This window comes from Peromyscus eremicus, chromosome 7 (assembly GCF_949786415.1).
Source record: "Peromyscus eremicus chromosome 7, PerEre_H2_v1, whole genome shotgun sequence".
NCBI classification, from domain to species: Eukaryota; Metazoa; Chordata; class Mammalia; order Rodentia; family Cricetidae; genus Peromyscus; species Peromyscus eremicus.
In genome coordinates, this window is record NC_081422.1 from 93,699,534 (window position 1) to 93,725,207 (window position 25,674).

Sequence of the window (25,674 nt, forward strand, 5' to 3'; positions counted from 1 at the left end):
TAAGACACCCTGTCTCAAACAACACAGCAACAACAATGACAAAAGTCATCCCAGCAATCAACAACAAAATACTGTATAGGGACAGCACTAATTAGAATAAGGAATTTACTGATAACAATAAGAAGACATGAAATGGTAACAAGGCAGGGTGGGGACATTAGAGAGAGATGGAGGGAGGTAATGGTGGATGGATATGATCAAAATATGTTGTATAAATGTATGAAATTATCCAAGAATAAATAAAAATATATTACTTAAAACTACTAGCAATCAATAGTAGGTTTAGCAAGATCTCAGAACAGTAGTCAATCTGGGAAACAAGCAGGTGTATCTCCATCCTCTAGCAGCAGATAACTGAAAATGAAGTTAAGAAATAAAATGTTTCAGCGCTGGAGAGATGGCTCACTGATTGAGAGTGCTTGCTGCTCTTCCAGAGGACTTGAGTTCAGTTCCCAGCTCCAGCTCCGGGGATAACCTGACTCCTCTGGCCTCCACAGATACTCTTGTACACATGACCCCACACAAATATAAATAAAAAAAATCTTTTTTTAAAGGAATAGAATGTTTCAATAATAATGGAGAGGAACACAAAATGCAAATGACTTGACTTTTCAACAACTAGGAAAATATTGTTGACATAAAAGAAAAACAGAAGTCCAATGATTCAACTTGGTCTAGATCCTGGATTCTATCCCCAGCACTGGGAAGAAGGACTAGAGATCACCCTGTTTGGAGATTGGGTGACTCAACATCAATAAAATGTCAGTTCTCTCCGAGCTAATCTTTAGAGTCAGCACAATCCTACTCAAATTTAACAGAATTTTCCAAAAAACATGAACAGGCTGACTCTGAAGATTGTATAAAAATCAAAGTAATTAAAAATAACCAAAGGAATGTTGAAAAGGAAAACAACATGTATAAAAATGCTATAATTAAACATACTGCTTTGTATACTAAGTTAAATATAAAATAAAATAAAATTGAATGACTTTGATTATGTGGTTTTAAGATAACCTTAATTATTATCTAATGTCCAATAATAGCACAAAAAAGAACCTTAAAAAAATCTCACACTAGTATAATCAGTTGATTTATTTTAAGACAGGGTCTCACTCTATAGCCCTGGCTTGCCTAAAACTTGCTATTTAGACCAGGCTGACCTGGATCTGACAGAGATCCACCTGCCTCTGCTTCCTGAGTGTGTACCACCATGCCTGGCCTAGCCAGATGATTTTTTTTTTTTTTTTTTTTTTTTTTTTACAAAAGAGAAAGCAATTCAGTGAAAAAAAAAAGTAACTCTTCTGGACACCTCTTGCTCACACAGCCAGAAATATATGTGGGAATACGAGCCATGACTCCTCCCTCACATCCCAGGCAAAAATTAGTTTGAAGCAAAGTATGGTTCACCAAGACTGTGGAATAAATGCACATCCATGCAGAAGAAATAAATTATGAATGCATGCAGCAACTGGGATGGTAGCCAGGGGGATTTCAAATTCCAAGGGAATTATATCAAATGAGCAAGCTGGTCCCCAGAAGATCGCATGTTACATGATATGGCTTATATAACTTTATATAACTTTTTCTAATGACAAAAGCTTAGATACAGAGAAGAGAATAACAATTGCTGGAGGTTAAGGGTAGGGCTGGGAAGACACCCAAGAGGAAGGTGGGCGTGGTTATAAAGGGCAACATAATGTTCCTTTGTTCATAATTCTGAATGGCAGTGAATACACCAACTTGTTCAAGGATTAGAATGTTTATAGAGTGCACACACACACACACACACACACTAGGACAGCAACCAGCACCGAGGCCATCTGAGATGAGTGAACTGTACAGTCCTCACTAATCTGTTTGTGATAGCATACTATACATTTTTTAAAATGTTACCACTGAGAGAAACCCAGCAGAGCCCACAAAGGATTTTTCTGTGCTATTTGCTACAACCATAGTAAGAAACAATTATCAAAGTAAAACTTTCAACTAAAACTTGAAATTAAGTTGGGCAGAATTCTGTGCACTTAGAATGGCAGCTACTGCCAGGCGGTGGTGGCGCACACCTTTAATCCTAGCACCCGGGAGGCAGAGGCAGGCAGATCTCCGTGAGTTCGAGACCAGCCGGGGCTACAGCATGAGTTCCAGGAAAGGCTCCAAAGGTACACAGAGAAACCCTGTCTCAAAACAAAACCAACCAACCAACCAACCAACCAACCAACCAACGAATGAATGGCTTCTACTGGATAGGATGAAGGGTTATTTGAACTTATAAGTTCAAGCAGCCTGAGCAACAGTGGAAGACTAAGGACAGGGAACCGTAAGCCTAAATGTAGAGGTAACTCACCCCGTCACTTTCCAGCGTGTGTATGTATGTGTGCCTCAGTGAATGGATATGCCCCACATGTGTGCAGGAGGTATGGGATCCCCTGAAAGTAGAGTTACAGGCCTCTGGGAGCTATCTTGTGGGTGCCAGAAACTGACCTTAGGTCCTCTGCAAGAGCATTAAGTGTTCCAAACCGCTGAGTCATCCCTCCAGCCCCTAAAGGCCCTCAGAGGTAACTTTGTAATATTTATTTTCATTATACTTTTTTTCTTATAATTCCAAGAATTGGAGCTTTTTATAACTCTTAGAAAACAGTGATAGCCAGGCTTCATGACTTGCGGGTAGGCAAAGATTTATTAGGACAAAAAAAGCAATGAACATTGTTGCAGGATATTTGAGCTCACTGTGAAACCCGAGACTGTGTTAATAAAAGCAACCTTGGATCAGGGGGCAGAGCCAGCCACTAGTTGACAGGAATTGGCCATAGAGGGTAACAGAGAAGCCGGGAAGACAGATAGACAGACACACAGGAAGGAGTAGGGAGGGACTTGGAGATTCTTTTTTGGTTTGGGTCAAGTGGAGAGATGCTCTCTTGCTGGGTCTCTGGCCAGTAAGGAAGGTCTGCTGGTTGCTTCTCAGCTTCTCCGATCTAGCAGGTTTTCACCCCAACATCTGACTCCTGAGTCTTCATTGGTAAATAGAACAATAGAGACTTAGTTAAAAACTACGTTTGGTGTCAGGGGTCAAGTCAGTGCCAGTGGGACTGTCTGGCCAGGCTGCAGCCTGAGTGTGGGACTCTAACTGTGGACTGCGGGGTGCAGAAGGTAGTTAAAGTATCAGTATTCAGGTACCGCCGCTAAGCCCACTGAAAAACAACAAAACATGCCATACAATTTGGGTAAATTGTAGTTCATCAAGCTATGGCAGTCCATACCTATAATCCCAGCACCATGGAGAATCACAAGTTAAGGCCAGCCTGAGCTAAATAATAAAAGAAAAGAGTGGCGCTCCCCTCTTCCAATCTGACTGAGGAAAACTAATCAAATAGCTCCACCAGGATGCAAGGGATGTGGGTGGGATGGCCACCCGGAGCTTTGCCCGGAGCTACTGGCCAGCACCGTCAATCTTTTAAATCATTAAAAAAATCATTTTTAAATCATTAAAAATGAGAAACTGAGGCTGAAGAAGGATACACTTGGTCCAGGCTTGCGGAGCGTTTACCCACCAACCCCACAGCTCCCTAGAGTTTTCTTGAGTGTGAGCTGCAGGAAATATTAGATACAAGGATTTATATTGCGGAGATAAACAGATAGAAAATAAAGGATAGCCTCGAGAGGGCCTGGAACCCTTTCCAACGGGCCCTGATGGTCTCTACCCGAGGGTATTTATAGAGAAGCCAAGGGGTGGTGCAAAAGACCTCCCCCCAGCACAGGCAAGTGCAGACCATCTCAGACACCTGCACTCAGGCCCGTGGTCCTAATCATCCTCTATGGGGACATGCTGGGTAAAGCCATGAGGAACCTGAAAACGGGCTCCCACACAGGCTTGCCTTTTCCAGGCTTGGTGTGTGTGTGTTTGTGTGTGTGTGTGTGTGTGTGTGTGTGTGTGTAGGGGGAGGGTCGTAGAAGATGTGGCATCCAGCCGAATCCGTCTGACTGAGAAGTTTTCAGTTCTGCCTTTGTGATTCTATTTCCTTATCGTTTAAGATTAAAAACTGGAAGATGGCACACGGCTTAATTTAGTAGATGATTCGTTCTTCGTTCCACACAGTTCCATCAGCCCTGGGGGCCGTTTGATGAAGATGTGCCTGCTGATTTGAGTCTCAGAAGGGGTTTCTTTGAGCAAGCCACCACCTTGTGGCAAAGAGCATGACTTGCAGGACGAAAGTTAATCTTGCAGACCAAAGCATTTCCTTAGCCACAGTTAGACATTTTTGCATTAAAACAAAGCAAAATAATAAGCACATTTCTTAGCATTATTGTCTAGTTAAAAAGTATATTTTCCAGATATTTGTTTTTGGACAAAACAATGTCACTGACTAATATTATCAAATATAAAAAAATCAAGTTCCAGAGGTTGGAGAAATAGTTTGGTGGTTAAGAGCATTGGCTGCTCTTCCAGAGGACCCACATGATGGATCAAAACTGTCTGTAACTCCAGTTCCAGAGGATCTGACGATCTGGCGCCCTCTTCTGACCTCCTTGGCACAGACGCATTTGCAGCAAAACACTCGTACATATAAAGTACATATAAAAAATAAGACTCCCGCCGGGCGGTGGTGGCACATGCCTTTAATCCCAGCACTCGGGAGGCAGAGCCAGGCGGATCTCTGTGAGTTCGAGGCCAGCCTGGGCTACCAAGTGAGTTCCAGGAAAGGTGCAAAGCTACACAGAGAAACCCTGTCTCGAAAATAAATAAATAAATAAATAAATAAATAAATAAATAAATAAATAAATAAATAAATAAATAAATAAGAATCCTCCAACCCCTGAAAGTCTTTTAAGTAGCAGCATACAAAACGGGGTAGCCCAAGGTGATGCATTTGGGGGTAGACTGGTGGTTCAAACCGTATACTTAAATTCTTATTTTTAGATTTATTTGTTTCATTTTATGTGTGTGTGTGTTTCCCTGGATACAATGCAAGTGTGCCGCGTGTGCTGGGAGAACGAGGAAGTCCGAAGAGGCTTGGGATCCCCTAGAACTAGAGCTACAATACAGGCCATTGTGAGCCACCAGGTGGGTGCTGGGAATCGAACTCGGATCTTCTAGGAGACGAATATGTACTTTAACCTGAGTCACCTCTTCAGCCACACGCAGCCATCTCTGTCTTTCAATGGTATAAATCAGACTTTTGATATGCTTGGATTAATACCCACTATTTGAACCTGTTAGGGATATGTGAACTTGACTTCCATAGTTGATTTTGAATTCACAATTATTTGCAGGCTTAGAGACAATTCTCATATTCCTGGAAAGCCATCTCCCGCGTGGCACTCCTTCTTCAAGGATGTCATGGATGGATGGGATGAAAAGCTGTACACCAGCTTTGGCAGGCGGGCAGGAAGGAGGCGGGAATCAAGCTGCACCGAGCACGGAAGGGTGGGATCTTTACCTTAGTGCCTCTAGAACCTGACATTCCCTCCAGCCAATGAGAGCTCCCCACTGGCAGCGGTGGGCTGGGTGCTGGGTTGCTAGGACGACCATTGCAAAGACGCTGCCGAGTCGAGTTGGAGGTTTTCTGGCTTCGTCCAAGGCCCCGGTATCTGGTATCTACACCGTTCGCAGGGGCTGTTTCCCAGTAGTTCATGGAGACTTGTAGGGACAACGGGACCCTCTTTATCGGCTCGAATTCTTCAGTGGACGCTATAATGTGGCAAACTGCCAGTGCTGCCTGCGGGTGCCCCTGGGCTCCTGAGTGAAGGGGCTTTACAGACGCCAGCCCCACTTCCGAAAACAGCCTGATGATCCCTGGGGGCCCCGGGAGGAGGGAGGGAGAAAGAGAGAGCTAGAGTGCGCCAGCCTGTGTCTCTGTGCATTTTGCATCCGTACATTGATTTACCGTCTCTTTAAAAGAGGCTCTAGGCTTGCTGGTTTGAACAGTTTGGTTTCTTTGCAGAGCCATGGGCAGCAAGAAGAAGGAGATTGCCCTGCAGGTAAGCCTGTAGGGGCGCTAGCTCCAAGCACTCGGTTGGAGAGGGTGGTGTGGGTGTGGGGTGCAGTACAAAGATGACTTTCTACTTGCTAGCAGTATGCGACAGTGTTCTGGAGCCCGAGTGCCCTACCCTTCTGTGTTAAAGTAGAAATACCTGGAGCACCTAGAAACAGCAACCTTATATATAAATATACCCGACTAAGGCAGAAGCCCTTTGTTTATTTATTATGTATACAGTGTTCTGCCTGCAGGTATGCCTGCAGACCAGAAGAGGGCACCAGATCTCATTACAGATGGTTGTGAGTCACCATGTGGTTGCTGGGAAATTGAACTCAGGATCTCTGCAAGAGAAGCTAGTGCTCTTAACCTCTGAGCCATCTCTCTAGCCCCAAGGCGGAAGCTCTTAATGGGCATTAGCATAAAACCACAAATCCCAGAGAAGATGCAGCAGCCTAATTCCCCAAGCTTATTTTCTGTTGAATAATAATTGCAGAAATGCACAGGATATATATTCTTTGGATTTGGGCATGCATCTGTGTACTTTGTGGTGACCAGTTTCCCGGCACTGTTTTGTTCAAACAGCATGGCTTGAGATGTGTTGTGTGATGAGCATTTGCTTTGTAGACTGCTTTTCTTCACTTGCACATAGGACAGGCCAGCTCTTTCTTCTTCTTCCTCTTCTCCTCCTCCTCCCCTAACCTCATTGTTTTTGAGACAGAGTCCCTCTATGTAGCACCTGTGAAGTGAGGCTGTATACATATCCCAAAGGGTCATGAAGCCTTGACATCCTATAGCTCCAGAGTGAGGGTCTTCTGTGGTAGATTCTGAGTACCTGGTTCCCTCATTATTGCTGTGCGAACCATTTCCTCAACCTCTCTGAGCCCTGTGCAGAAGCAGGGCAGGTAATACATAAACTGCAAAGTTATAGAGATGGGACTCCGGATTGATCCAGGACAGCCTGCATGCTCTCGGTGTGTCTCACACAGCCTGTGTGCTTCTTAGTTCACCCTTTAATGCCCTGTATCCCCCTGGGGGTAATATTATTTGTTAGTGGTGTTTCATACTATTCCTCAGAGTTGAGCATGACCCAGTACTCAAAGTGCTTCCATCTGCTGAGGGTGTGTGTGTGTGTGTGTGTGTGTGTGTGTGTGTGTGTGTGTGTGATCTTTCTCCACCCACAATGAGGTTGCTCTTTGAATTCATTGCCCAAGAGCTCCAACCAACCCAGAAACCCTGTCTTCTGTCTTCAGGGTTCTTTCTGTGGCTGATACAGAAATTACATGATATCAAGGAATAATCTGGTCAAAAGATGCCAAGCAATCTGTTCACTCTCTCCAAATGCAGGCCTTGGGAAAGTTTAAGTATTTTCCATGCTGATATACCCTATAACCCGGAGTAAGACAGTTCATCTGGTCCCAGGGCTGGTGTGGCTCACTCCATGAAGGGGACCAAGAAGGACAGAGATGCCAATGACATCAGTTAAACCTCTGGGTGGTGACAGGGCTCTTCTGTCCTTCCTGTCACTTGCTTCAGGGCAGTAGCTATGGGGCCAAGATGATATCAGTCCAACTCTCTCACTTAAGGCTTCAAAAGATCTTTTCTCTTTTTGGGTCTACACACACACACACACACACACACACACAGAGAGAGAGAGAGAGAGAGAGAGAGAGAGAGAGAGAGAGAGAGAGAGAGAGAGAGAGATTCCTTGGAAATGGATTCCTTGGAAATAATAGAGGATCTGCACACATTATATGGTTCCTGCTGTAATTGATGGATAATACATCCTAACACAGACCTTTACATATTTTTATCAAGAGCAAGTTATATAGGGCTGGAAAGATGTCTTGGTGGTTAAGAGCACTGGGCACTGGTTGCTCTTCAGAGGACCTGGGATCGATTCTCAGCAGCACCTGAATAATAGCTCACAGCTTCTGTAACTCTAGTTCCAGGGGATCCTCAGTGTCTGGCCTCCTCAGGCACCAGGCATGCAAATGGTGCACAGACATACCATGCAAGCAGAACACCCACACACATTAAAAAAAAATCTTAAAAAAGAACTTTAAAGAACAAGTTGTAATTCTCATGATCTTTTCATGTGTCTAGTGTCAAAGTAACACCCTGTCATTTCTCTTTGCTGTGACAAAATACCAGACTGAAGCAGCTCAAGAGAGACGTTCATTGGGCTCACTGTATAGGAGCTAGTCCATCACAGCAGAGAGGAATGTCAGCTCGTGGCTCCGTCCTCGGCAATGAAAGCTTGCAGTATGGCTTGTTACATCTGGGCAGACAGGAAACTGAGACAGGCCTGGATGTGGGTACTGAGCTATGGAACCTTCAATGCCTAGCCAGACTGCCTTATATAATGTGCCAGCTTTGCCCCGGACTGTAAAGGCTCCAGAACATGCTCCAATGCCACCGCTGGCTTGAGACCAAATGTCAAGTCATAGAAATAAAACAGCTGAGGAGAGATCCCATATAATTATACAAAAGAAGCTTGACAGAAACCTTGGAGCGTGATTCTGGGGTGTTTCTGTATGTGTCTGTGTGTGTGTGTGTGTGTGTGTGTGTGTGTCTGTGTCTGTGTGTGTGTGTGTGCGTGTATGTCTGTGTGTCTGTGAGTGGTGTGTGTGTGTGTGTGTGTGTGTGTGTGTGTGTGTGTGTGTGGTGTGTGTACCTAAACCAGTGCCTGTGTCTGCCAGAGGTTGATGTCAGGATGTCTTCCTCAGTTGCTTCTCTACCTTGTGAAATAGGATCTCTTCCTGAACCTGGACCTCCCCCATTTCAGCTAGAAGGACTGGCCAATGAGCTCCCAGGAACTTCCCCAGATGCACATCACCATTCCCCCACTTTTTACATAGGTGCTAAGGACCCAGACTTAGGTTTTCATATTTGTGCAGTGATCATTTTACTAAGCCAGCTCCCCAGCTCCCCGTCAGCCCAGCAGCTTGTTCTCTCCTCCTTCTTCTCTCATTCATCTTTTCTTTTTCTCCTCAACCTAGATTTCTCCTCCTATTTATTCTCTGTCTGCCAGCCCCGCCTATCCTTCCTCTGCCTTGGCTGTTCGGCTCTTTACTAGACCAATCAGGTGCCTTAGGCAGCCAAGGTGAAACAGACACAACACATCTTTACATAATTAAACACACGTCCTTACATTGTTAAACAAATGCAGCATAAACAAAAGTAACACACCTTTACACAGTTAAGGTAATATTCTGCAGGATAAACAAATGTAACACATCTTTCCCTGTAAAAATAATATTCTCTAAGAGAGAGCAGTGGAGAAAAGGAAGCGGCTTCCCATCCCTGCCCTCACTGACGCTGCTTTTGATCCTTCTGGCTGCAGGTCAACATCAACACCCAGGAGCTTTGGGAGGAAATGCTCGGCTCCAAAGGACTGACTGGTGATTCGAAATTAAACTGTGTCCCCTGATCCATTCTCTTCAAAATCATTCTGTAATGCATGTGAAGAAGGGGTTACAACAAGCTGTATTTGCTTTCAAGCTTGTGTCTCAATCCCTAGAACTGCATAAGCCAGGTATGGTGGCACACATCTGTAATCCCAGCATTTAGGAGCCGGATGCAGAATGCTCAGAGTTCAAGGTTCATGGCAAGTCTGAGGCTAGCTTGGGCTGCCTGTGACTTTGTTTCAAAACGTACAAACACATGGAAAAAGAACCAGGCAATTTCTTTGTCTGTGTGCACAGTAGCCTTGCCGTATCTTATGGTGTCACTCTCCTCCGGTTCAGTTTCCTGCATCCTACCATAGTCCCATGGAAAATTCCAGAAATGTAAGTTCATAATTTTAGAATTACACAACGTTCTGAGAAGTGCTGAAATTTCATGCCCACCCACTGGGGGACACCAGTCATTCTTTTGTCCGGGGTATTCACATTGTATCTACCACCTGCTCATTATTCTCTCAGAAGCTAGTTATCAAACTGTCTCCGTCCTGATGTGCTTGTATCTGCTTTGGTCCTATCCAGCTTCTGTTCTCCACAGTGTCTTGGGACATATCCCCTGAGGATAGCGGGTACTGTTGTTTCTCATGTAGTTGGACATCAGTAAATTCAGTTCAGTGAATGAGTCAGTACTGTCAGGCAGCATGGTCCTTTGGGTTTAGAGCTAATTGCTGTTCCCCGTTTGGTGGCCAGTCACTGGAAATCTTAATGACCTGAGGCACAAAAGGAGAATGTTTGGGGAGGAAAACTGGGGTTTCCTGGAACTCCCAGGATGGAGAAAGAATGAGACATCGCAGAGAATTGGGAACAACCAGGGCCTGCACGACCATTGTCCACACCTATTTTCTTTGGATCGGTTGCCCATTGCTGGTTTACCCACAACAGTGGCTTACACACTTACTACCCTCCTGTATTTGCAGGCCAGGATTAAGTACAACCCAGCTGGGTGCCTCTGGCCCCAGAGGCTTCACCAGGACTCAGTTTGGGTGTTACAGATGGCTTTTCACTTGGGAGCAGACTTGCTTCCAAGCTCTATAGGGCTGTTGGTGGACCAGGCTCACTCAGTGGTTGTCAGCAGGGTTCATGTCCTCCCTGGTTGTTGGGGCCAGAGACAATTTCTTGCCATCAGTTTCTACCTGAGGCTACTCACATCATGGTAACTTGCTTCCTCCAGAGCTGGGGCCTTGAGGGGACACAGCTGCAAGTCGGCCTTTTGTCCAGTTAATCTTTAAAGTCGTATCCATACTTTATTGTGCTCATTAGAAACCTGTCATGAGATCCAGCCCATCCTCAGGTGCTGGGGCTGACACAATGGTGTGTGTACCAGGAGACTGGAGTCTTTGCAGTGCCCACCCTGTCCTACCCATTAATCCTTCCTCTTCTCTTGGTCTCTCTGCATTCTGTTATTCTCAGCACTCTGTTCCTCTATCTGTCTATCTATACGACCATTCAGCATTCAAGAATGTGCCCTCTCTTGAAAACTCCACATCCTTCCAGCCCCTCTGCTCCTGTTTCCTGAGGTGGGTCCTGAACTGAGACATCTTTCCTGAGCATGCCATGGGTTTTCCCACGTCTTCATTTCCTCCATGTTTTCTGTTCTGAGGACAGTCACAGTTCTCATTCCAAGGCCTAGCTCAAAAGTAGCCTGCCTCTGTGAAATCTTTCCTGGTCTCCACTTTCCTCCTCATGGGAACCCCTAGGGCTCTGACAAGCTCTCCACCACATTTCCAGTTTGACATACCCTGTCTGTCTCTCCAGACTCTAACACAACACTATTAGCTTTTTCATTTGGCATCTGTAGCAGATTCGTCCAAGTCTGGGGCCAAATGGATATTAAATAATGCTAGTCCCATTGATCTGGTGTGTGTGGGTGTGAGTGTTGGCACACTCTCCAGTTGGGGAGATTATGAAGCCTTTTTGATGGTGCCAAGGCTTAACTGTTGTACCCATGTGTCTGGTCTGGGCAGCTAAATACAGCTTCAGGGTGAAGCAAAGTGTTTGCAATTTTTTTTTTTTTTTTTTTTTTTTTTTTTTTTTTTTTTTTTTTTTTTTAGCCAACAGTCCATAATCTTTTACAGATTCTGCCATGTGCTGGCTGCCCTGCTAAGCACTCATGTGACCATGGCTAGTGTTTCCTAAGCACTGACTATGCCAGGCCTACTCTGAATAGTTTAATGGTGGAAGGCTCCTCTAAGACCTTCTCTCACTGGGAAGGTTAGAGGAACGAGTACACACACACACACACACACACACACACACACACACACACACACGGGTGGAGGGGTTAGTTAACAGTGAGAGAGAATTCATCTTTCTGGCGCCAGGAGAAACCTGTTTCTAAAGCCATCCACACTGGAAGTCTCATCTGCTGCTGCCTTTTCTCATCTGCCTGCAGATTTACACCGAATTAGGTGCCTTCCAAGTATCCTCTGTTTGGCTTCCTGTCCGTCAGAGTAAAATTGCAATGCTCTTCCTTTCCAGTGTTCCCACCCTCCACTCCCTCCACTCATGGGACCACCTGATCAGTCTTTTTCCTCATCAGTCCTCCCAGAGCCAAGGAGGAGAGAGGATGAGAAGCTGGTGGGAAGTGTCAGTGAGACAGAAGCCGGCAGACGCTGGCCTCGGAGGCAGTAGTACAGACACTGCAGAGACTTTACTTGGGCCCCATTTCTTTCCCTTTGGACTTGAACTTGCCTTCCTCCGTAGAGCTGTTTACAGCATCCTCAGTCTTCAGAGACACTTTCCTTACTTCATCCAAGTGCGGTTTTGCCTGTGGTGTGTTGGAATCCAAACATCTGTCAGTTAGGAAGGTCTTATTCTCAAAGAAGCCCTAAGTTGTGTTCTCAGAATAGATGCCAAATGCTCAAGCTCCCTCCCCCCCAGGCATCCCAGTGTCTTTTTTTTTTCTCTTGTCCTAGGTTTTCTAATTAGTAATGGAAAGCCACATTTCCTATCAATGAATAAGTATCAACTGGATGCTGCCTGGCCACCTATAGTGACCTCCTACTTTTGGAGTAGTTTGTGTTCCCTTCAGATATTCACTGAGTAGCACTCTGGTCCATGCCTGATCCCCCCAAGGTAAAGGGATCACCTTAAAACATGTTTCTTCTTCTAGCTATACTCACTTCATCTCTTCCTCCCCCCCCCCACCATTTTTTTTTTTTTGGATAAGATCTCATGTAAAATAAACTCACTTATAGTTGAGGATGGTCTTGAACATCTGATCTTCCTGCCTCCACCTCCCCAGTGTTAAGATTACAGTCGCGAGCCACCGCACCAAGCTACTTCAGAAATATTTCAGATCCAGCATGCCATGTTGGAAATGAGGGATGGTTGTGTTTTATGCTCAGTCCTGATCTGCTAGGTTGACACCTATGCTGTAAGCATGTCCATTGCAGGGGGTGGAGGTGTGGAGCAGACTGTCGGCAAGGACATGGCTATCTGCTGAACATTGTCGCTACTTGACTCCTGCAGTTGTGGACGTCTACCAGGGCTGGTGTGGCCCCTGCAAACCTGTGGTTAGCCTCTTCCAGAAGATGAGGATCGAGGTTGGTTTGGACCTTCTCCATTTTGCTTTGGTAAGATTCCTTCTTTAGCAAAAAGTCATACAGCAGTGTAAACAAATTAAACACGGAAGAAGCAAGGGGCAGGAAGCACAAGCTGCCCTTTTCAAATAGAAAGGCACTGGCTGTCACAGTGTTCTGTGGTTTCTCTAGACATAAAGGCGCCAGCCTCACCACCAAGCTGTATGCCCGGGAAGAACACATGTCACTCAGGTGCATCTGCATCTCCATCTTGGCCAGTGAGCACTGTTGGCTGAAATGTCACTTTCAGAGTCCGTAGGGAACTCCATAAGATGTGAAAGAGACCCCACTAACACACTGCACACTGATGCATTGCGAGGGCCATGGACACTGAAGACAACAGGAGCCCACAGGGTTACACTAATTTCTCAGGAGCTCAGATTCTAAAGGTCATAGACAGTGAGGGGAGGCCTGAGGACCTTCAGGCCTGTCACAACCACAGGAGGATGCCAGATGGTGGGGTTCCCTGGACCAGTGGAGTAGCTGGGTGGGGAGCCAGAGAAGCTCATCTCCTTCTCACTTGACTCTTCAAGGAAGTGCCACTGGCATAAGTGTCACCAGTACGTGACAGCAAGTTGGGCTTCATCTGGGAAGTCGGTCTTGAGGGCATGGCGCTGCTGTGACCCTGCACTGGCTGCGGCTTAGGGTACCTGCTGACAGCTGGCTTTCTGCAGGCAGAGGCAGACTGTCTTGATGTTCTGGAAAAATACCGAGGGAAGTGTGAGCCAACCTTTCTGTTCTATGCGGTAAGTATCTTTGCAGAAGCAGGACTGTTTGTTATAGTGGCTTCTTTTATTGTTTTATTAATAAATAAAGCTCTGGAGTCAGATATTAGGGTTTAAACCTGATAGATCCACAGAGTAACAGAGAAAAGATCAGCTGCCCTCCTCTCCACTTTCCAAGACCAAAAAGACCCTTGAATCTTTCTAAGCACACCCCCCCCATTCCTCTTTGTGTCTCTTTATCTTCCTCTGGGCCGGTCAGAAAACTCTATAGTTTATTCCAACCAGCTGGACTGGACTCCGCCCTCTGAATCAAGGTCTAACTCCATTGAGGTCTCACAGTGACAATGCAAACAAATCTCCCATGACAGTTTGTTGACTGCAAATCTGGTGTTCAGATAGATTCATCAGCTCTCTGGAGCCACCGTGAAGCCTCAACAATGCTAAGGGGTGATGCTGTCCCTGACACACCCTCTAGACTGATTCACAAGTCCATGCGGAACTTCCCTAAGACACGGGCATGCCCAGCTGTGTTCATTCCTGCCCGTGGGCCCCCGTGCTGCAGGAGAGGAAAGACACAGCTCCGTGGTGGCCACTGGTGGCTGGGCAGCCTTCCTAGGTGACTGTGCGTGGCAAAGGACACACGTCCTGGAATGCATATGCTCAGACTTGGACGCATTAGATTGCAGCTTTACCCTCAGAGCACAGTTTTGCGATTTCTCTTCTCTGCCAAGGGGAACTTCGAGAGGAAATGAATACGTTATAGAGAAGCTGTGTATTTGCCTTGACAAGCACAGTGTGACGTGAAAGAAAAAGCAAGGGAGCCTCCAGGGAACCACGAGGTTCTGTGGTGACGAGTGGCTTGGACGTCTTCGGATGGGCCAGCTCCATGCCCCTTAGAGCCTCCTGCTGCACCCCTTGCTTCTCAGGTTGTGGCTGCCTCCCAAACTCAGGGGACAACTGGTGAATAGGCTGGTGCAGACTCAGCCCCGCCCACTCATGGTAGTCAGGGAAACCAGGGTCTGCTCTCCCAGGACTCCTGACCGCCAGTCTGGGTTACTTAGTCCAGCTCTTAGCCTTGGCACCTTGGGTGTTACATATTAGAAACTTATTTTAATTATGTATTACATTGTGTGTGTGTGTCTGTGTGTGTGTGTGTGTGTGTGTGTGTGTGTGTGTGTCTGTGCACTCACGTGAAGGTCAGATGTCAGTTGGCTCTCTCCTTCCACCATGTGGGTCCTGAGGACTGAACTCAGGTCATCATCATTTGTGGGAAGCGTCTTTACCTGCTGAGCCATCTTGCCAGCCCCACGTTAGAAACTTAGTCTAAAATGTCCCTTGATCTTTGTCCTTTGGTAGTGAGGCCCAGCTTCTGTATGGCTGGGGTTGTGGGGAGAAAGAACCACCTCATGGGAAGGAGAGAGCCGCCCGCCCACCCAGCCCCACTGGCCATCGGAGCTGTCACAGAATGCAGTCCTTGCTGAAGTTATTTGATTGCTTGGGCCCATGGTGGTTAAGAAATAAATCACAATCATCTGTGGGGATTCAGGCCACAATCTCCAACCCATGGTGGTCCACGAGAAGACGGAGAGAAACGGAAGCAGGGCCATTCTACAGGAACTGCCCCTCAGATCCATTTCTCAGTGATATACGTGGAGAAAATGAAAGCGGACAACTCAGGTCCACTCTGAGCGTGACCACTGCGAAAGCCTCCCTGACTGCCGTAGCCAGTACTGGGAACTCACTCTTCCACTTCCATGCTGACAAGCTTCGAACGTGAAGTCCTCTATTAAAGCAGTTGTTTTATCCTAAGTGTGTGTCTGGAGTGACCACTCCACTGTACCCTGACTGAGGCAGTTCTTACGCCTCCCTCAGGTTAGTGCGGTATTCTTTGCCTCAGTCTGAGTGCTTGGTATAGTGAGTACTCAATACATCTCTGTCAATAAGCCACATGTAAGTCACCTTTAGTCACACAATTTTCTGGGAATTGTTCCTCCCTTAACTACCTGCCAGTTGCCCTGAAGGAAGCTTTGACAAGGGGGGTGTGAGGGAGGGGTGGAGATCGGAGAGAAATCATTTAAGCACTAAGAGTCAAATTGAGGGCCTCGTGGTGGGATGGCTCCAGGAAGGGGCAGCAGCAGTGAGCGGGGAGGAGGTGGGCGTGGGGTTGATGAACCCTGACCTTGGGCACAGCCTTAAACATTCTTGTCTCCTGAAATCAATGACCAGCTGTGAAGAGGATTTCACGTGGTCTGTCACACATTCCAGGGAGGCGAACTGGTGGCTGTGGTGAAGGGAGCCAATGCCCCCCTGCTTCGGAAGACCATCTTACACCAGCTGGAGGTCGAAAAGAAGGTTCTGGCTGAAGGCAGGGAACGGAACGTGGTAAGTGGAGGTCAATCATCCAACTGGCAGACTCACAAGTGTGCTGACATGGGGCCCCTCCCCATGAGGAAGCCTTCATGTCCTACAGTGGGCAGTTCTTCACCCAGGCCTTGGGAGAATGCACATTCAGAAGTCTCTTTCTTTCCAGAGCCCCTGGAACTTCTTTCATCCATTTCCCTTTCACTCACAACTAAACTCTCAGTCATGACTTCAGGGAGGGAGATAAATTTACAGAACTGAGTAGTGACTTAGTCAGCCGATAACAAAATACTCAACCGACTTAAGTTCCTTTTGGCTCACAGTCTAGGCTCCAGGCCATAGTCAGTTAGCTCTGTTGATTCTGAGCCAGTGTCTGAAGGCTGAAGCCTAGACACTGCACTGGGTGTCCCCTCCCTTGTTTGAATGCCAGCTGTCCACTCTTTACCGTTCCTTAGGCTCCCCTTGTGCTTGGTTAAGAGGCAGGTTCTGAAGGCTCAAAACCAGCAAGGATTTCCCCCACCATCCAGCTGTTAGAAAGGCCCTTGTTGCCCAAACTCTGATGACCTTGGCCCCCTCCCCAAGGCTTATGCTCTGCATTTGGCACCTCTGCATCTGGATGCTGTTTCTGCAGATGTTGAAAGGCTTCATAATAATTTTCATTGGCTAAATCCTTTCTATTCCTGACTGATTTGTCCTAGGTGACTGATGAGGTTCTTTCTGGCGTAGCCAAGTGTCCTCCCCGAGAAAAGGGCGATGGTGAAGAGGAGGAGATAGGTGAGTGCCCAGCCGGTGAGCAAGGTGGATTCTGATTTGATGTGCATCTCCAACAAGTGCGTCACCAGGCTATTGGGCCATCTCAGTTCTGGGAAGCTGGCCATGAGCATTCTGTCTTCAGCACTTGGCTCCAAACAAATGGGACCTTCTTTCTGCCCTTTGGTGGCACCAGGGGGACGTTCGACAGCTGTGGGATGATACTCAAATATGACTTGGATGGCAGTCATTGGACATCAGGAAATGATCCTTCTAGAAACTTCAGTAATAACGGAGCAATGAGTTCCGTCTGATCTGGAGAGTTCAAATTTCACTTTCTGCCTCTCTCTCTCTCTCTCTCTCTCTCTCTCTCTCTCTCTCTCTCTCTCTCTCTCTCTCTCGAACATCAGGAGGCCTCTCCTCTCCACAGCCTTCGGTCCTCTCTCTGCTCACAGCCCCACCCGCTCTCTCCCGAATTCTTTAGCTGTCAGTCACAGGTTTCACATGCACTGCATTGTGGCTCTTCTGCGGCCTTCTTCCTATGAGAAGAGTGGCCTGGCTGTGTGTGAGGACCAGAGAGTTAGACAGGCTGCTGCTGGGAAGATATAATAGCAGCCAAGATACCAGGGAACCGGGATAGGGTGCCGGGGAACCCGGCCTGGATGCTGCTGGTAGCAGGAAGCTTTAAAGTTATCATCCCGTGAGATACATGTCTGTTTCTCCCGAGTGCACTGTTGGGATTGAGCAGGAGACACGGTTAAGAAAGCCAGGAAAGCACGGAGAAGACGATCAGAATTGACTCTCACAGGAAATATCCTTCCTGTATTATTGCCTCTTTCCTCCTCTGTTATAGCCTGCGCAGTCAAGCCTCTTTGACCCTGAAAACCATAGGAAACTCTTTCTCTGCCTCAGCCTCTTCTCCCTCTCAGCTAAGATTCGTGAACTTTGTCCACATCTTGGGGCCACTCCTCACCTTCACTCCTGCTGAGGTGCTGTGGCCTGACTCTGGACCCACTGCTCCTGACAGGGCACTCCCTAGAGGCTGCCAAAGGCCACAGTCTCTTCCCGCAGAGAAGGGTGATATTCATGGTACTCATGTGCATCCCTTCTCAATGCTCCCCCAACTCATCCACTCCCTACCCTCAGGTGTTCCTTCTCAATGCTTCCCCCACTCATCCACCCCCTACCCTCAGGTGTTCCTTCTCAATGCTTCCCCCACTCATCCACCCCCTACCCTCAGGTGTTCCTTCTCAATGCTTCCCCCACTCATCCACCCCCTACCCTCAGGTGTTCCTTCTCAATGCTCCCCCCACTCATCTACTCCCTACCCTCAGGTGTTCCTTCTCAATGCTCCCCCCACTCATCCACCCCCTACCCTCGGGTGTTCCTTCTCAATGCTTTCCCCACTCATCCACTCCCTACCCTCAGGTGTTCCTTCTCAATGCTCCCCCCACTCATCCACCCCCTACCCTCGGGTGTTCTTTCTCAATGCTCCCCCCACTCATCCACCCCCTACCCTCGGGTGTTCCTTCTCAATGCTTCCCCCACTCACCCACCCCCTACCCTTGGGTGTTCCTTCTCAATGTTTCCCCCACTCACCCACCCCCTACCCCCGGGTGTGTATGTTTATCTGGAGATGGGACCTAAGCCCTCAGGCATGCTAGGCCAGTCCCTCTGAGCTACAGCACAAGTCCCCACCCTCTGGCTTCTGAGATAACATCTTTCTATTTCTCTGGCCTCTTTTCCTGGGCTTCCCCTTTGAGCTGAAGCTGGAAAGATGAGGCCTGTCTTAGTGATCTCACAAGCCCACTCATCCATCACAGAATCAATCATAAGAATACTCTAATGTCAAGTGTTCACAGTCTATCAGAAATGATAACCATAGAAAAATCAACAGGTGGTTGCTTAGGGTGACATATACTGTGCAAGTCAGCTTTTCTGTCACCATATGAAACACCTGGGAATAATCATCTTATAAACAGACTCCCTTTTGATCAATTGAGGGCAACAGAGGCCATCACCGTCACCCATCTCTCAGGACCAACTGAGATGTTCAACAGCTGTTCACATGAACCCTCCTCCACTTCAGCCCTCTATAGGCAAGATGGCTATTTTGGCTCAGAGTTTTGGAGCTTTCAGCCCATAAGCAGTCGGTCCTGATGCTTTGGGGCCTGTGGTAAAGCATCACAGGGCAGGAGCATTTGGTAAAGCAGGCATCGCCCAGCGAGCAGGTAAACAAGAGGGAAAGGAGCTGGAGCACCTCAGCCCTCTGCAAGAGCATTGGCCCTGTGCCTGGCCACCTGTCAGTGGGTCCCAGCTTTCAAAGGTTCAGCCACCTCCCAACAAAGTCACAGGCTGGGGACCAAGGCTTTAGCATTTGGGCCCTTGGGAGACATTTATCCAATGGATAACATGTGCCTATTTAGTACAGGCTTTACAGATATTCCCAGTAGAAACCCTCCTTGGATACAGACGGTTTTGTTTCATTGTGGCACAACAGATATACAAGTTGAGAAGCAGAAAATAGATCATGGGAAATGTTGATTCTGTTGAAAATGCAGATAACTTACCAAGGCCAAGTTCATGTAAATAGGAGCCCAATAAAGATGGGCTCCTGGACTGGACAAAACTTTCCCTACAGTTTCTCAGAGCATATGGCATCTGATCAAGGTTGATCCCAGCACAGCCAATTAAAGCTAAAACCAAAATGAAATTGGAAAAAAAAAAAAAAAAGCTCAAGCCGCTCTATCCGACCCTCTCTCGGGGGGGGGGGGGGGGGACTTGAAGACAGGGAGCTACAAATTAGTAGCATGTGCTGGAGTGGAGAAGCACAAAGTTCATCCAGGGCTTGAGGCAACCATTTCTGCCACAAGACAAGAAAGGCAAAGAGCAGAAGGGGGCTGGAGAGAGGCTGGGTGGTTAAGAGCACTGGCTGCTCTTCCAGAGGACTCAGCTTCGATCCCCAGCACCCACATGGCAGCTCACAACTGTCTGGAACTCCCACCCCAGTGGATCCAGTGTCTTCTTCTGGCCTCCATGGGCACTGTATGCCCATGGTGCACAGGCACACACAGAGGCCAAACACCCACACACATAAAATAGATTTATTTCACAGAAGCAAAGGAGTCAGGAGAGTGAGAAGGGAGCAAGGCAGACAGCAGCGAAAGCCGAGACCCACAAGAGGGGGTGAGGAAGGCATGAGGGAGTCACCTCTATTCCTGTGTTCCGCTCGCCCGTCTCCAGGCAGCGGAGTCAGTCATTCCAAGTTTCTGTCCCTAAACAGCCTTTTGGAAATGTCCACCCCTATGTGTCCCCAGACCAGAGTTCCAAGAGTCAGACTCTGTCCCTCTAAGTCAGGCTGGGGTTCCTGACTGTGGGCTGGTGCCAGATTGGTGCCATTTGCTAGAGTCCAAGGCACAGCCTAGAGGCCAGAGGCTGGAAGCCTGGAGGCCAAGCCTACCCCTGGTACTCAGTGCAATGGAGCCTGTCCTAACAGTGTCACTGCAAATGGCCTCCCAGAGCCTCAAGCATCTGACAGCACCTCTCCGGCTCATTTCAGCGTCACCAGAGAAGACCTGTACATTAGCCATCATTAAGCCAGACGCGGTGGCCCATGGAAAGGCCGATGAGATCATGATGAAGGTAGGAGATACAAGACTTACCTTTTCTGTTCTCAGGTCCCCTCGCAGTGGATACACAGGGATGGGGGCAGTGGCAGCTGTGATGTTCTGAGGAGAGGAGGCTTCTGATGAGTTATAACTCAAACTTGGTTCCAATGTTAGATCTGGGGGCAGGTCCTGAGGGGCTGAGGACCTGCACTGCTTCTAATGTTGCCCATCTTTATTTTTTACCTTTCTGTTAAGAAATGCGGGCTTAAGTCACATTTGCAGAATACACACTTACATGTATGTATGTATATGCAGACATATCCATATATACAATGTATATTCTGCAGATCCAGGAAGCAGGATTTGACATTCTATCAAATGAAGAGAGAACCCTGACAGAGGCAGAAATGCAAGTGTTCTACCAACACAGAGCCGGGGAGGTCAGCTCATCTGCTCCTATTGGTCCATCTCACTCTCTCTTCTCCTCCTCCAACACTATGCTGACAGGTTTAGGACTTGGGGAGAGCAATACGAAGAACAAGAACAGGAACGGCAAGTGGGTGGGTAATGGGTTTGCACTCAGAATATGATTAGAGCTGTACAGCTCATGTACAATGGCTCCAAGGAAAACATTTTAACTGTAAAGTAATGGAATAAAGACTTTTATTAGAAGGATGTTCCGTAACTCCCAGAATTCATGAAAGAAAATGAAAATGCTTAACACGAGGACTTTAAGAGAAGAGAAAGTTCTAGGGCCCACAGGAGCCAAGGCAGTAGGCAAACCACTCAAGACATCACCAACTGCCGTTTTAGTCTACATGCCTTTTCTGCTGGCTTCTGCTTATGATTTGCCTACTTGGAGAGTATGGCCAATTGCTCTTAGGCCACAGCACCACTTCCTAAGCCAGGGGTGCGACGGTTGCTAAGCATCATGGTTGTGAAATGAGGAACAAATGAAATGGAGGAGAGCTCTTCCCCTAAGGAAACCCAGGATACTGTTATTGAAGGAGACAGGGCTGCAAGGCATGGTGAGGGGAAGTTCCATCTACACTGTACCCTTGGAGATCCAACACCCATATATTACATAGCCATACATACAATAATTTTAGCATGCCACTACCCACCTGGCTTACCTTCCTGGGGTCCTGGGGTGTGGCTGGCCATCACCATTACAGCGGGCAGACATGGCTGTGTGTCCACAAGCACACAAGGCTGCTTATAACTCCCTTCCAGTCTGTGCGTTGTCTGGGTTCACTGGCCTTTTTCAGGTACCAGTAACTCCTGCCCCAGGTCACTGTTTTTCTTCCCTGTGCCTAGGAGGCATTTGAGAAGCTAGTACATCACATGTGCAGTGGACCCAGCCACCTCCTGATCCTCACCAGGACCGAGGGCACCGAGGATGTAGTCACTGCTTGGCGAACCTTCCTGGGGCCTTGTGACCCCACTGTGGCCAGGAGGGAACATCCTGAAAGGTGACACCAGCTGTGGTTCCTTCATCCACCTCAAGCTGACACTTCAGTTGGTGTTTGGTTCGGAACTGTGGGTGATGCCATCAGCTCTCTGGTGGCCAGGTTCCCTTCTATATATCTAGGAAGTCTCTGACATCTTCCTACCCTGGTTGAGTTTCCCAGTCTTGGCTGAATGCCCCTACCATGGGATGCCCCTCCCGCTCTTCTAAAGGCTGCTGCTGAGTGTGGCTCACGGTCACAGATCCCAGAGACCCAGTCAAGCCTGCCAAGTCAAAGGCTGCAGCATGGCCTGTATTGTAGACCCAACTCCCACAGCCCTCTGGAGTCAGCTTCCTGTTCAGCACACTTACCTAGACCTGCTTAGCCTGCTCTGGGACTCAGTGAGCAGCTAATGCCAAATCCATGGGTCCTGGCCTTTGAGGTGACAGACCCATGGACAGACAGCAGGAAAGGACTTAGCTAAAAGCTAAAGCTCTAGAGCTGTACCTTGCAGTCATAAGGGACAAGGGCATCTAACTGAGACTAAGTAAAGCAGCCGAGGCTCAGACCTTAGGTCACCACCTAATGGGTCAAGTCCCTCCTTGGCTTTAGTGCCCTAGGCTGTAAAGTGGGAACGTCCACAATCAGAAGCCAGAGGCATTTAGAGCTGTGCTCAGCACAGAGGTCCTACCTAGCACTACCAGTGTTACAGTTCTTCTCAAAATTAGTCTTGAAGAGCTGTATGGCACACTGCATGGTGCTAGTCCTACACAGCGGGAATTGTTGTCTCCCTGTGGGCAGAGGTCAAATGCAGCCAGATCCTGTGTGCGATGCCCCTGGCCAGCAGCTGCTGGCATGGCTGCTGTTCTTGGATTCTCTACAAAAAGCAGGCACCCCCATGCTGATGTGGTAGCTGGTGGTCCCGCTACCAGAGAGCAAAGCATTTCTTTTCAAGTGAAGCAATTGTTTCTCTTACATTGTCCCAACGCTGCCAGTCTCCGGGCTCAGTATGGCACAGAAATGCCCTTTAATGCTGTGCATGGAAGCCGGGACAGAGAAGATGCCAACAGAGAGCTGGCCCTGCTCTTCCCCAGTTTCAAGTTTTCAGATAAAGACACGAAAGCCCCAAAGGGTAAGCTGACAAGGCCGATTTCTTTATTCAATCTGAGGTGAAAGCCATTTATGACCGATTATGCCTGTGTGAAACCGACAGCTTGCCTCCTAATTAGCAAATAAAGTTCGGTTCTGAAACTCAGGTCACCACGTAACGGTTTGTTCATCGAGCAGTAGGGCAGCGTTTTAATACCACATTGGGCTTTCTCTGCTTACTGTGGAGTCCTAGTTCCACTGCAGACACGTTGTCTTTCTTTCTGCAAACCATGAGGAAAATCTCACAACTTTCAACAAAATTAAAAATTTATTTTTATAATTTCACGTGTGCATGCTTTGCATAGTTATCACTTTCATCTTCCTCCCCACCAAATCTCTCTCTAGTGCTCATGTCTGTTCATTCTGTGCTGTGATCCACCGAGATTAACCGGGGCCACCTGTGTGACCATGGGTTTGAAGCTATCTGTTAGCGACTGTCTGGAGAACTCAGGGAGTACACGACACCAAAGACAGTAATCTCCTCTCTCCCAGGGTCTATTGACAGTCAAGAGTTTGGAGGTAAAGGGTGGGACCTCAGGAGGGCCCCGTGCAGGTAATGACAACTGATGCGAATTAATGATTACGGCAGTTTTACAAATCTAGGGAATGGGGTTTGGTGGACCTTCACCCTGCCTCTCTTTCAGTGTTTCCTGAGCATTAGAGGGGGTGGTATGAGACTACTTAGGGCTGAGCCCACATCTGTCCCTCATTTTCTGCATCCTGTGCAGCCAGGAGTCTTTATTCACTACTGTCCACTGTCAGGAGGCCTCTTATGATTAAGGCTGGTGTCTCCTTGTCTATGGGTCTCAGCGCTGGTATTCAGAAGGCAATTGCTAACAATCGGTCGAGTTAACCCTGAGAAATACGTTCCCCACATGGGCCTCCTCCTCCTCCTCCCATACCTGGGTTGTTAGCTGGGTTACCAGGCACTGGTCTCATCCTTTGGAAAGGGTCTTGAATCCATGCAGGTGGCACTTGGTTATTTTATCAACACTGTGTATATGGGCATACTTTGCTTTTCAAATGGCTTCTTCCATACTTGATAAAGTTAATCCTCTGCCCATCCCACACCCTCATCTCCCTAATCTCCAAGGCCTCCTTCCCTGCCTAACCCCTTCCATCCATACTACCTCCCTACTTTCTATTTATGTTCTATTATATGCCTTTCCTTAAGTTAATCCTTACCTCATATCACCTTGCTTCCTTGCTTGCACAGTCCATGTGATATGAATCATACTGAAGAGTTGACACTATGATCCCCGTGTGAGAGAGCATATGGCATTTGTCCATTTGGGTTTGGATTACCTTACTTAAAATAATTTCTTTCTCCAATTCCATCCATTTCCCTGCACATTACATTTTTCTTTGCAGTCGAGTAATATCCCACTGTGTATGTACAAACCTTGGTTATTCATCTGTTACTTCCATTTCTTAGCCCCTGTGAATAGGGCAGCGATGAACAAGAGCAGTTATCCCTGTCACAGGGCAGAGAGTCCTTTGGGTATGCGCTCAGAGTGGCATATGTTTTTGAGAACCCTCCCGATTGATTTCCAAAGGTGTAACTCGGGGCCACCGTGGGGCAGGTGGAAGTGAACTGGCTGGAAACAACCGACCAGGGATCCCGGGGAGTGCTGGAGATTTGAGATCTGGCATCTTGGCCTCAGCTGATAGAGCAAGGAGGATAATTCTAGACGGGTCTGAGGCCAGATCACACTTGGCTTCTGTGAAGCAGCCTTTCTGGGAGGAGCTTCACGTCACTTAGCACTTCTCCTGCTACAGGCTCTGGAGACAGATCCTGGCCCCACTATTCATCATTCATCAGCTAGGCAGCTTCTGGAAAGTTACATACCTGTGCTGGGTCCATGTCTTCATGTGTGAAATGGAGACAATGATAGGCCCATTAACCCCAAACTAATAATTACAAATCACCATCTTCCTCACAGATCTGCTGTGAAGATGAAAGAGACAGGATGTAAAGGTCTCGCCTGTGAATGACCTACCTGAACTGTTCATTTTTAATTCTGTATTCATCCCTCCTAACACACCTATTAGGACCCCCTTGGCTATCTGGCCTGTTGGCACACTCCAGCAGTGTCTTTTTGGGGGAGGGGGCTGGGAATGGCAGGAGTCTGGGGCCATGGCTGCTTCTTACAGAACAATGTCACTCCCCTAGGTGCTGAGGTTCAAAGAGTGGTGAGCCCCATGGAGGCCCTTTGCATCTCTAAGCATATCTGAGGACTGGAACACTACTGCCTTCTGCCAAGATCAAGATCACAAGGCCACCAGAGGGGCCATTGCTATGCTCATGTCTGCACAGGAGGACCTTCAGAGGACAATTTCAGAGCACTGATATGTTCTTGGTTCAGCCTTAGTTTGTAGACAATGAAAATAACTGTCTTACTAGACAGTCTACAGAACATACCCTACCTTCTAATCACTGCACTCGACTGAGGTAATGGTGTCACCTCTGAGGACATTGGATCCCCCCAACAATAAATCTACTGTTTTGAGCCTAGCTTGGTACCTTAAAAACCAGGCATTTATTTTGTGTGGGGGGTGTGAGTGTATGTGTATATGTGTGGGTGTGTATGTGTGGGTACATGCCAGATGACAACT

At 47.6% G+C, this 25,674-nt stretch overlaps 1 protein-coding gene across 1 annotated transcript; it reads left to right on the plus strand.

Annotated features, from left to right (window-relative positions):
• Positions 1-5,492: 5,492 nt before the first annotated feature.
• Positions 5,493-25,573, plus strand: Nme9 (NME/NM23 family member 9). Its single transcript, XM_059268444.1, has 12 exons — positions 5,493-5,589; positions 5,940-5,976; positions 9,319-9,376; positions 12,908-13,011; positions 13,692-13,763; positions 16,008-16,124; positions 16,802-16,877; positions 20,413-20,495; positions 20,809-20,901; positions 21,779-21,933; positions 22,905-23,041; positions 25,232-25,573. The coding sequence occupies exons 2-12, from the start codon at positions 5,944-5,946 to the stop codon at positions 25,291-25,293; spliced, it is 990 nt and encodes a 329-aa protein (XP_059124427.1). The 5' UTR covers positions 5,493-5,589; positions 5,940-5,943; the 3' UTR covers positions 25,294-25,573.
• The last annotated feature ends 101 nt before the right edge of the window (positions 25,574-25,674 follow it).

Excerpts from the sequence above, each read along its gene's own strand:
- Nme9 (XM_059268444.1), top strand. The coding sequence starts at position 5,944 with ATGGGCAGCAAGAAGAAGGAGATTGCCCTGCAG. Across the intron at positions 9,377-12,907 it reads CGGCTCCAAAGGACTGACTG|TTGTGGACGTCTACCAGGGC; the intron begins GTGATTCGAAAT and ends TGACTCCTGCAG. Across the intron at positions 13,012-13,691 it reads ACCTTCTCCATTTTGCTTTG|GCAGAGGCAGACTGTCTTGA; the intron begins GTAAGATTCCTT and ends GGCTTTCTGCAG.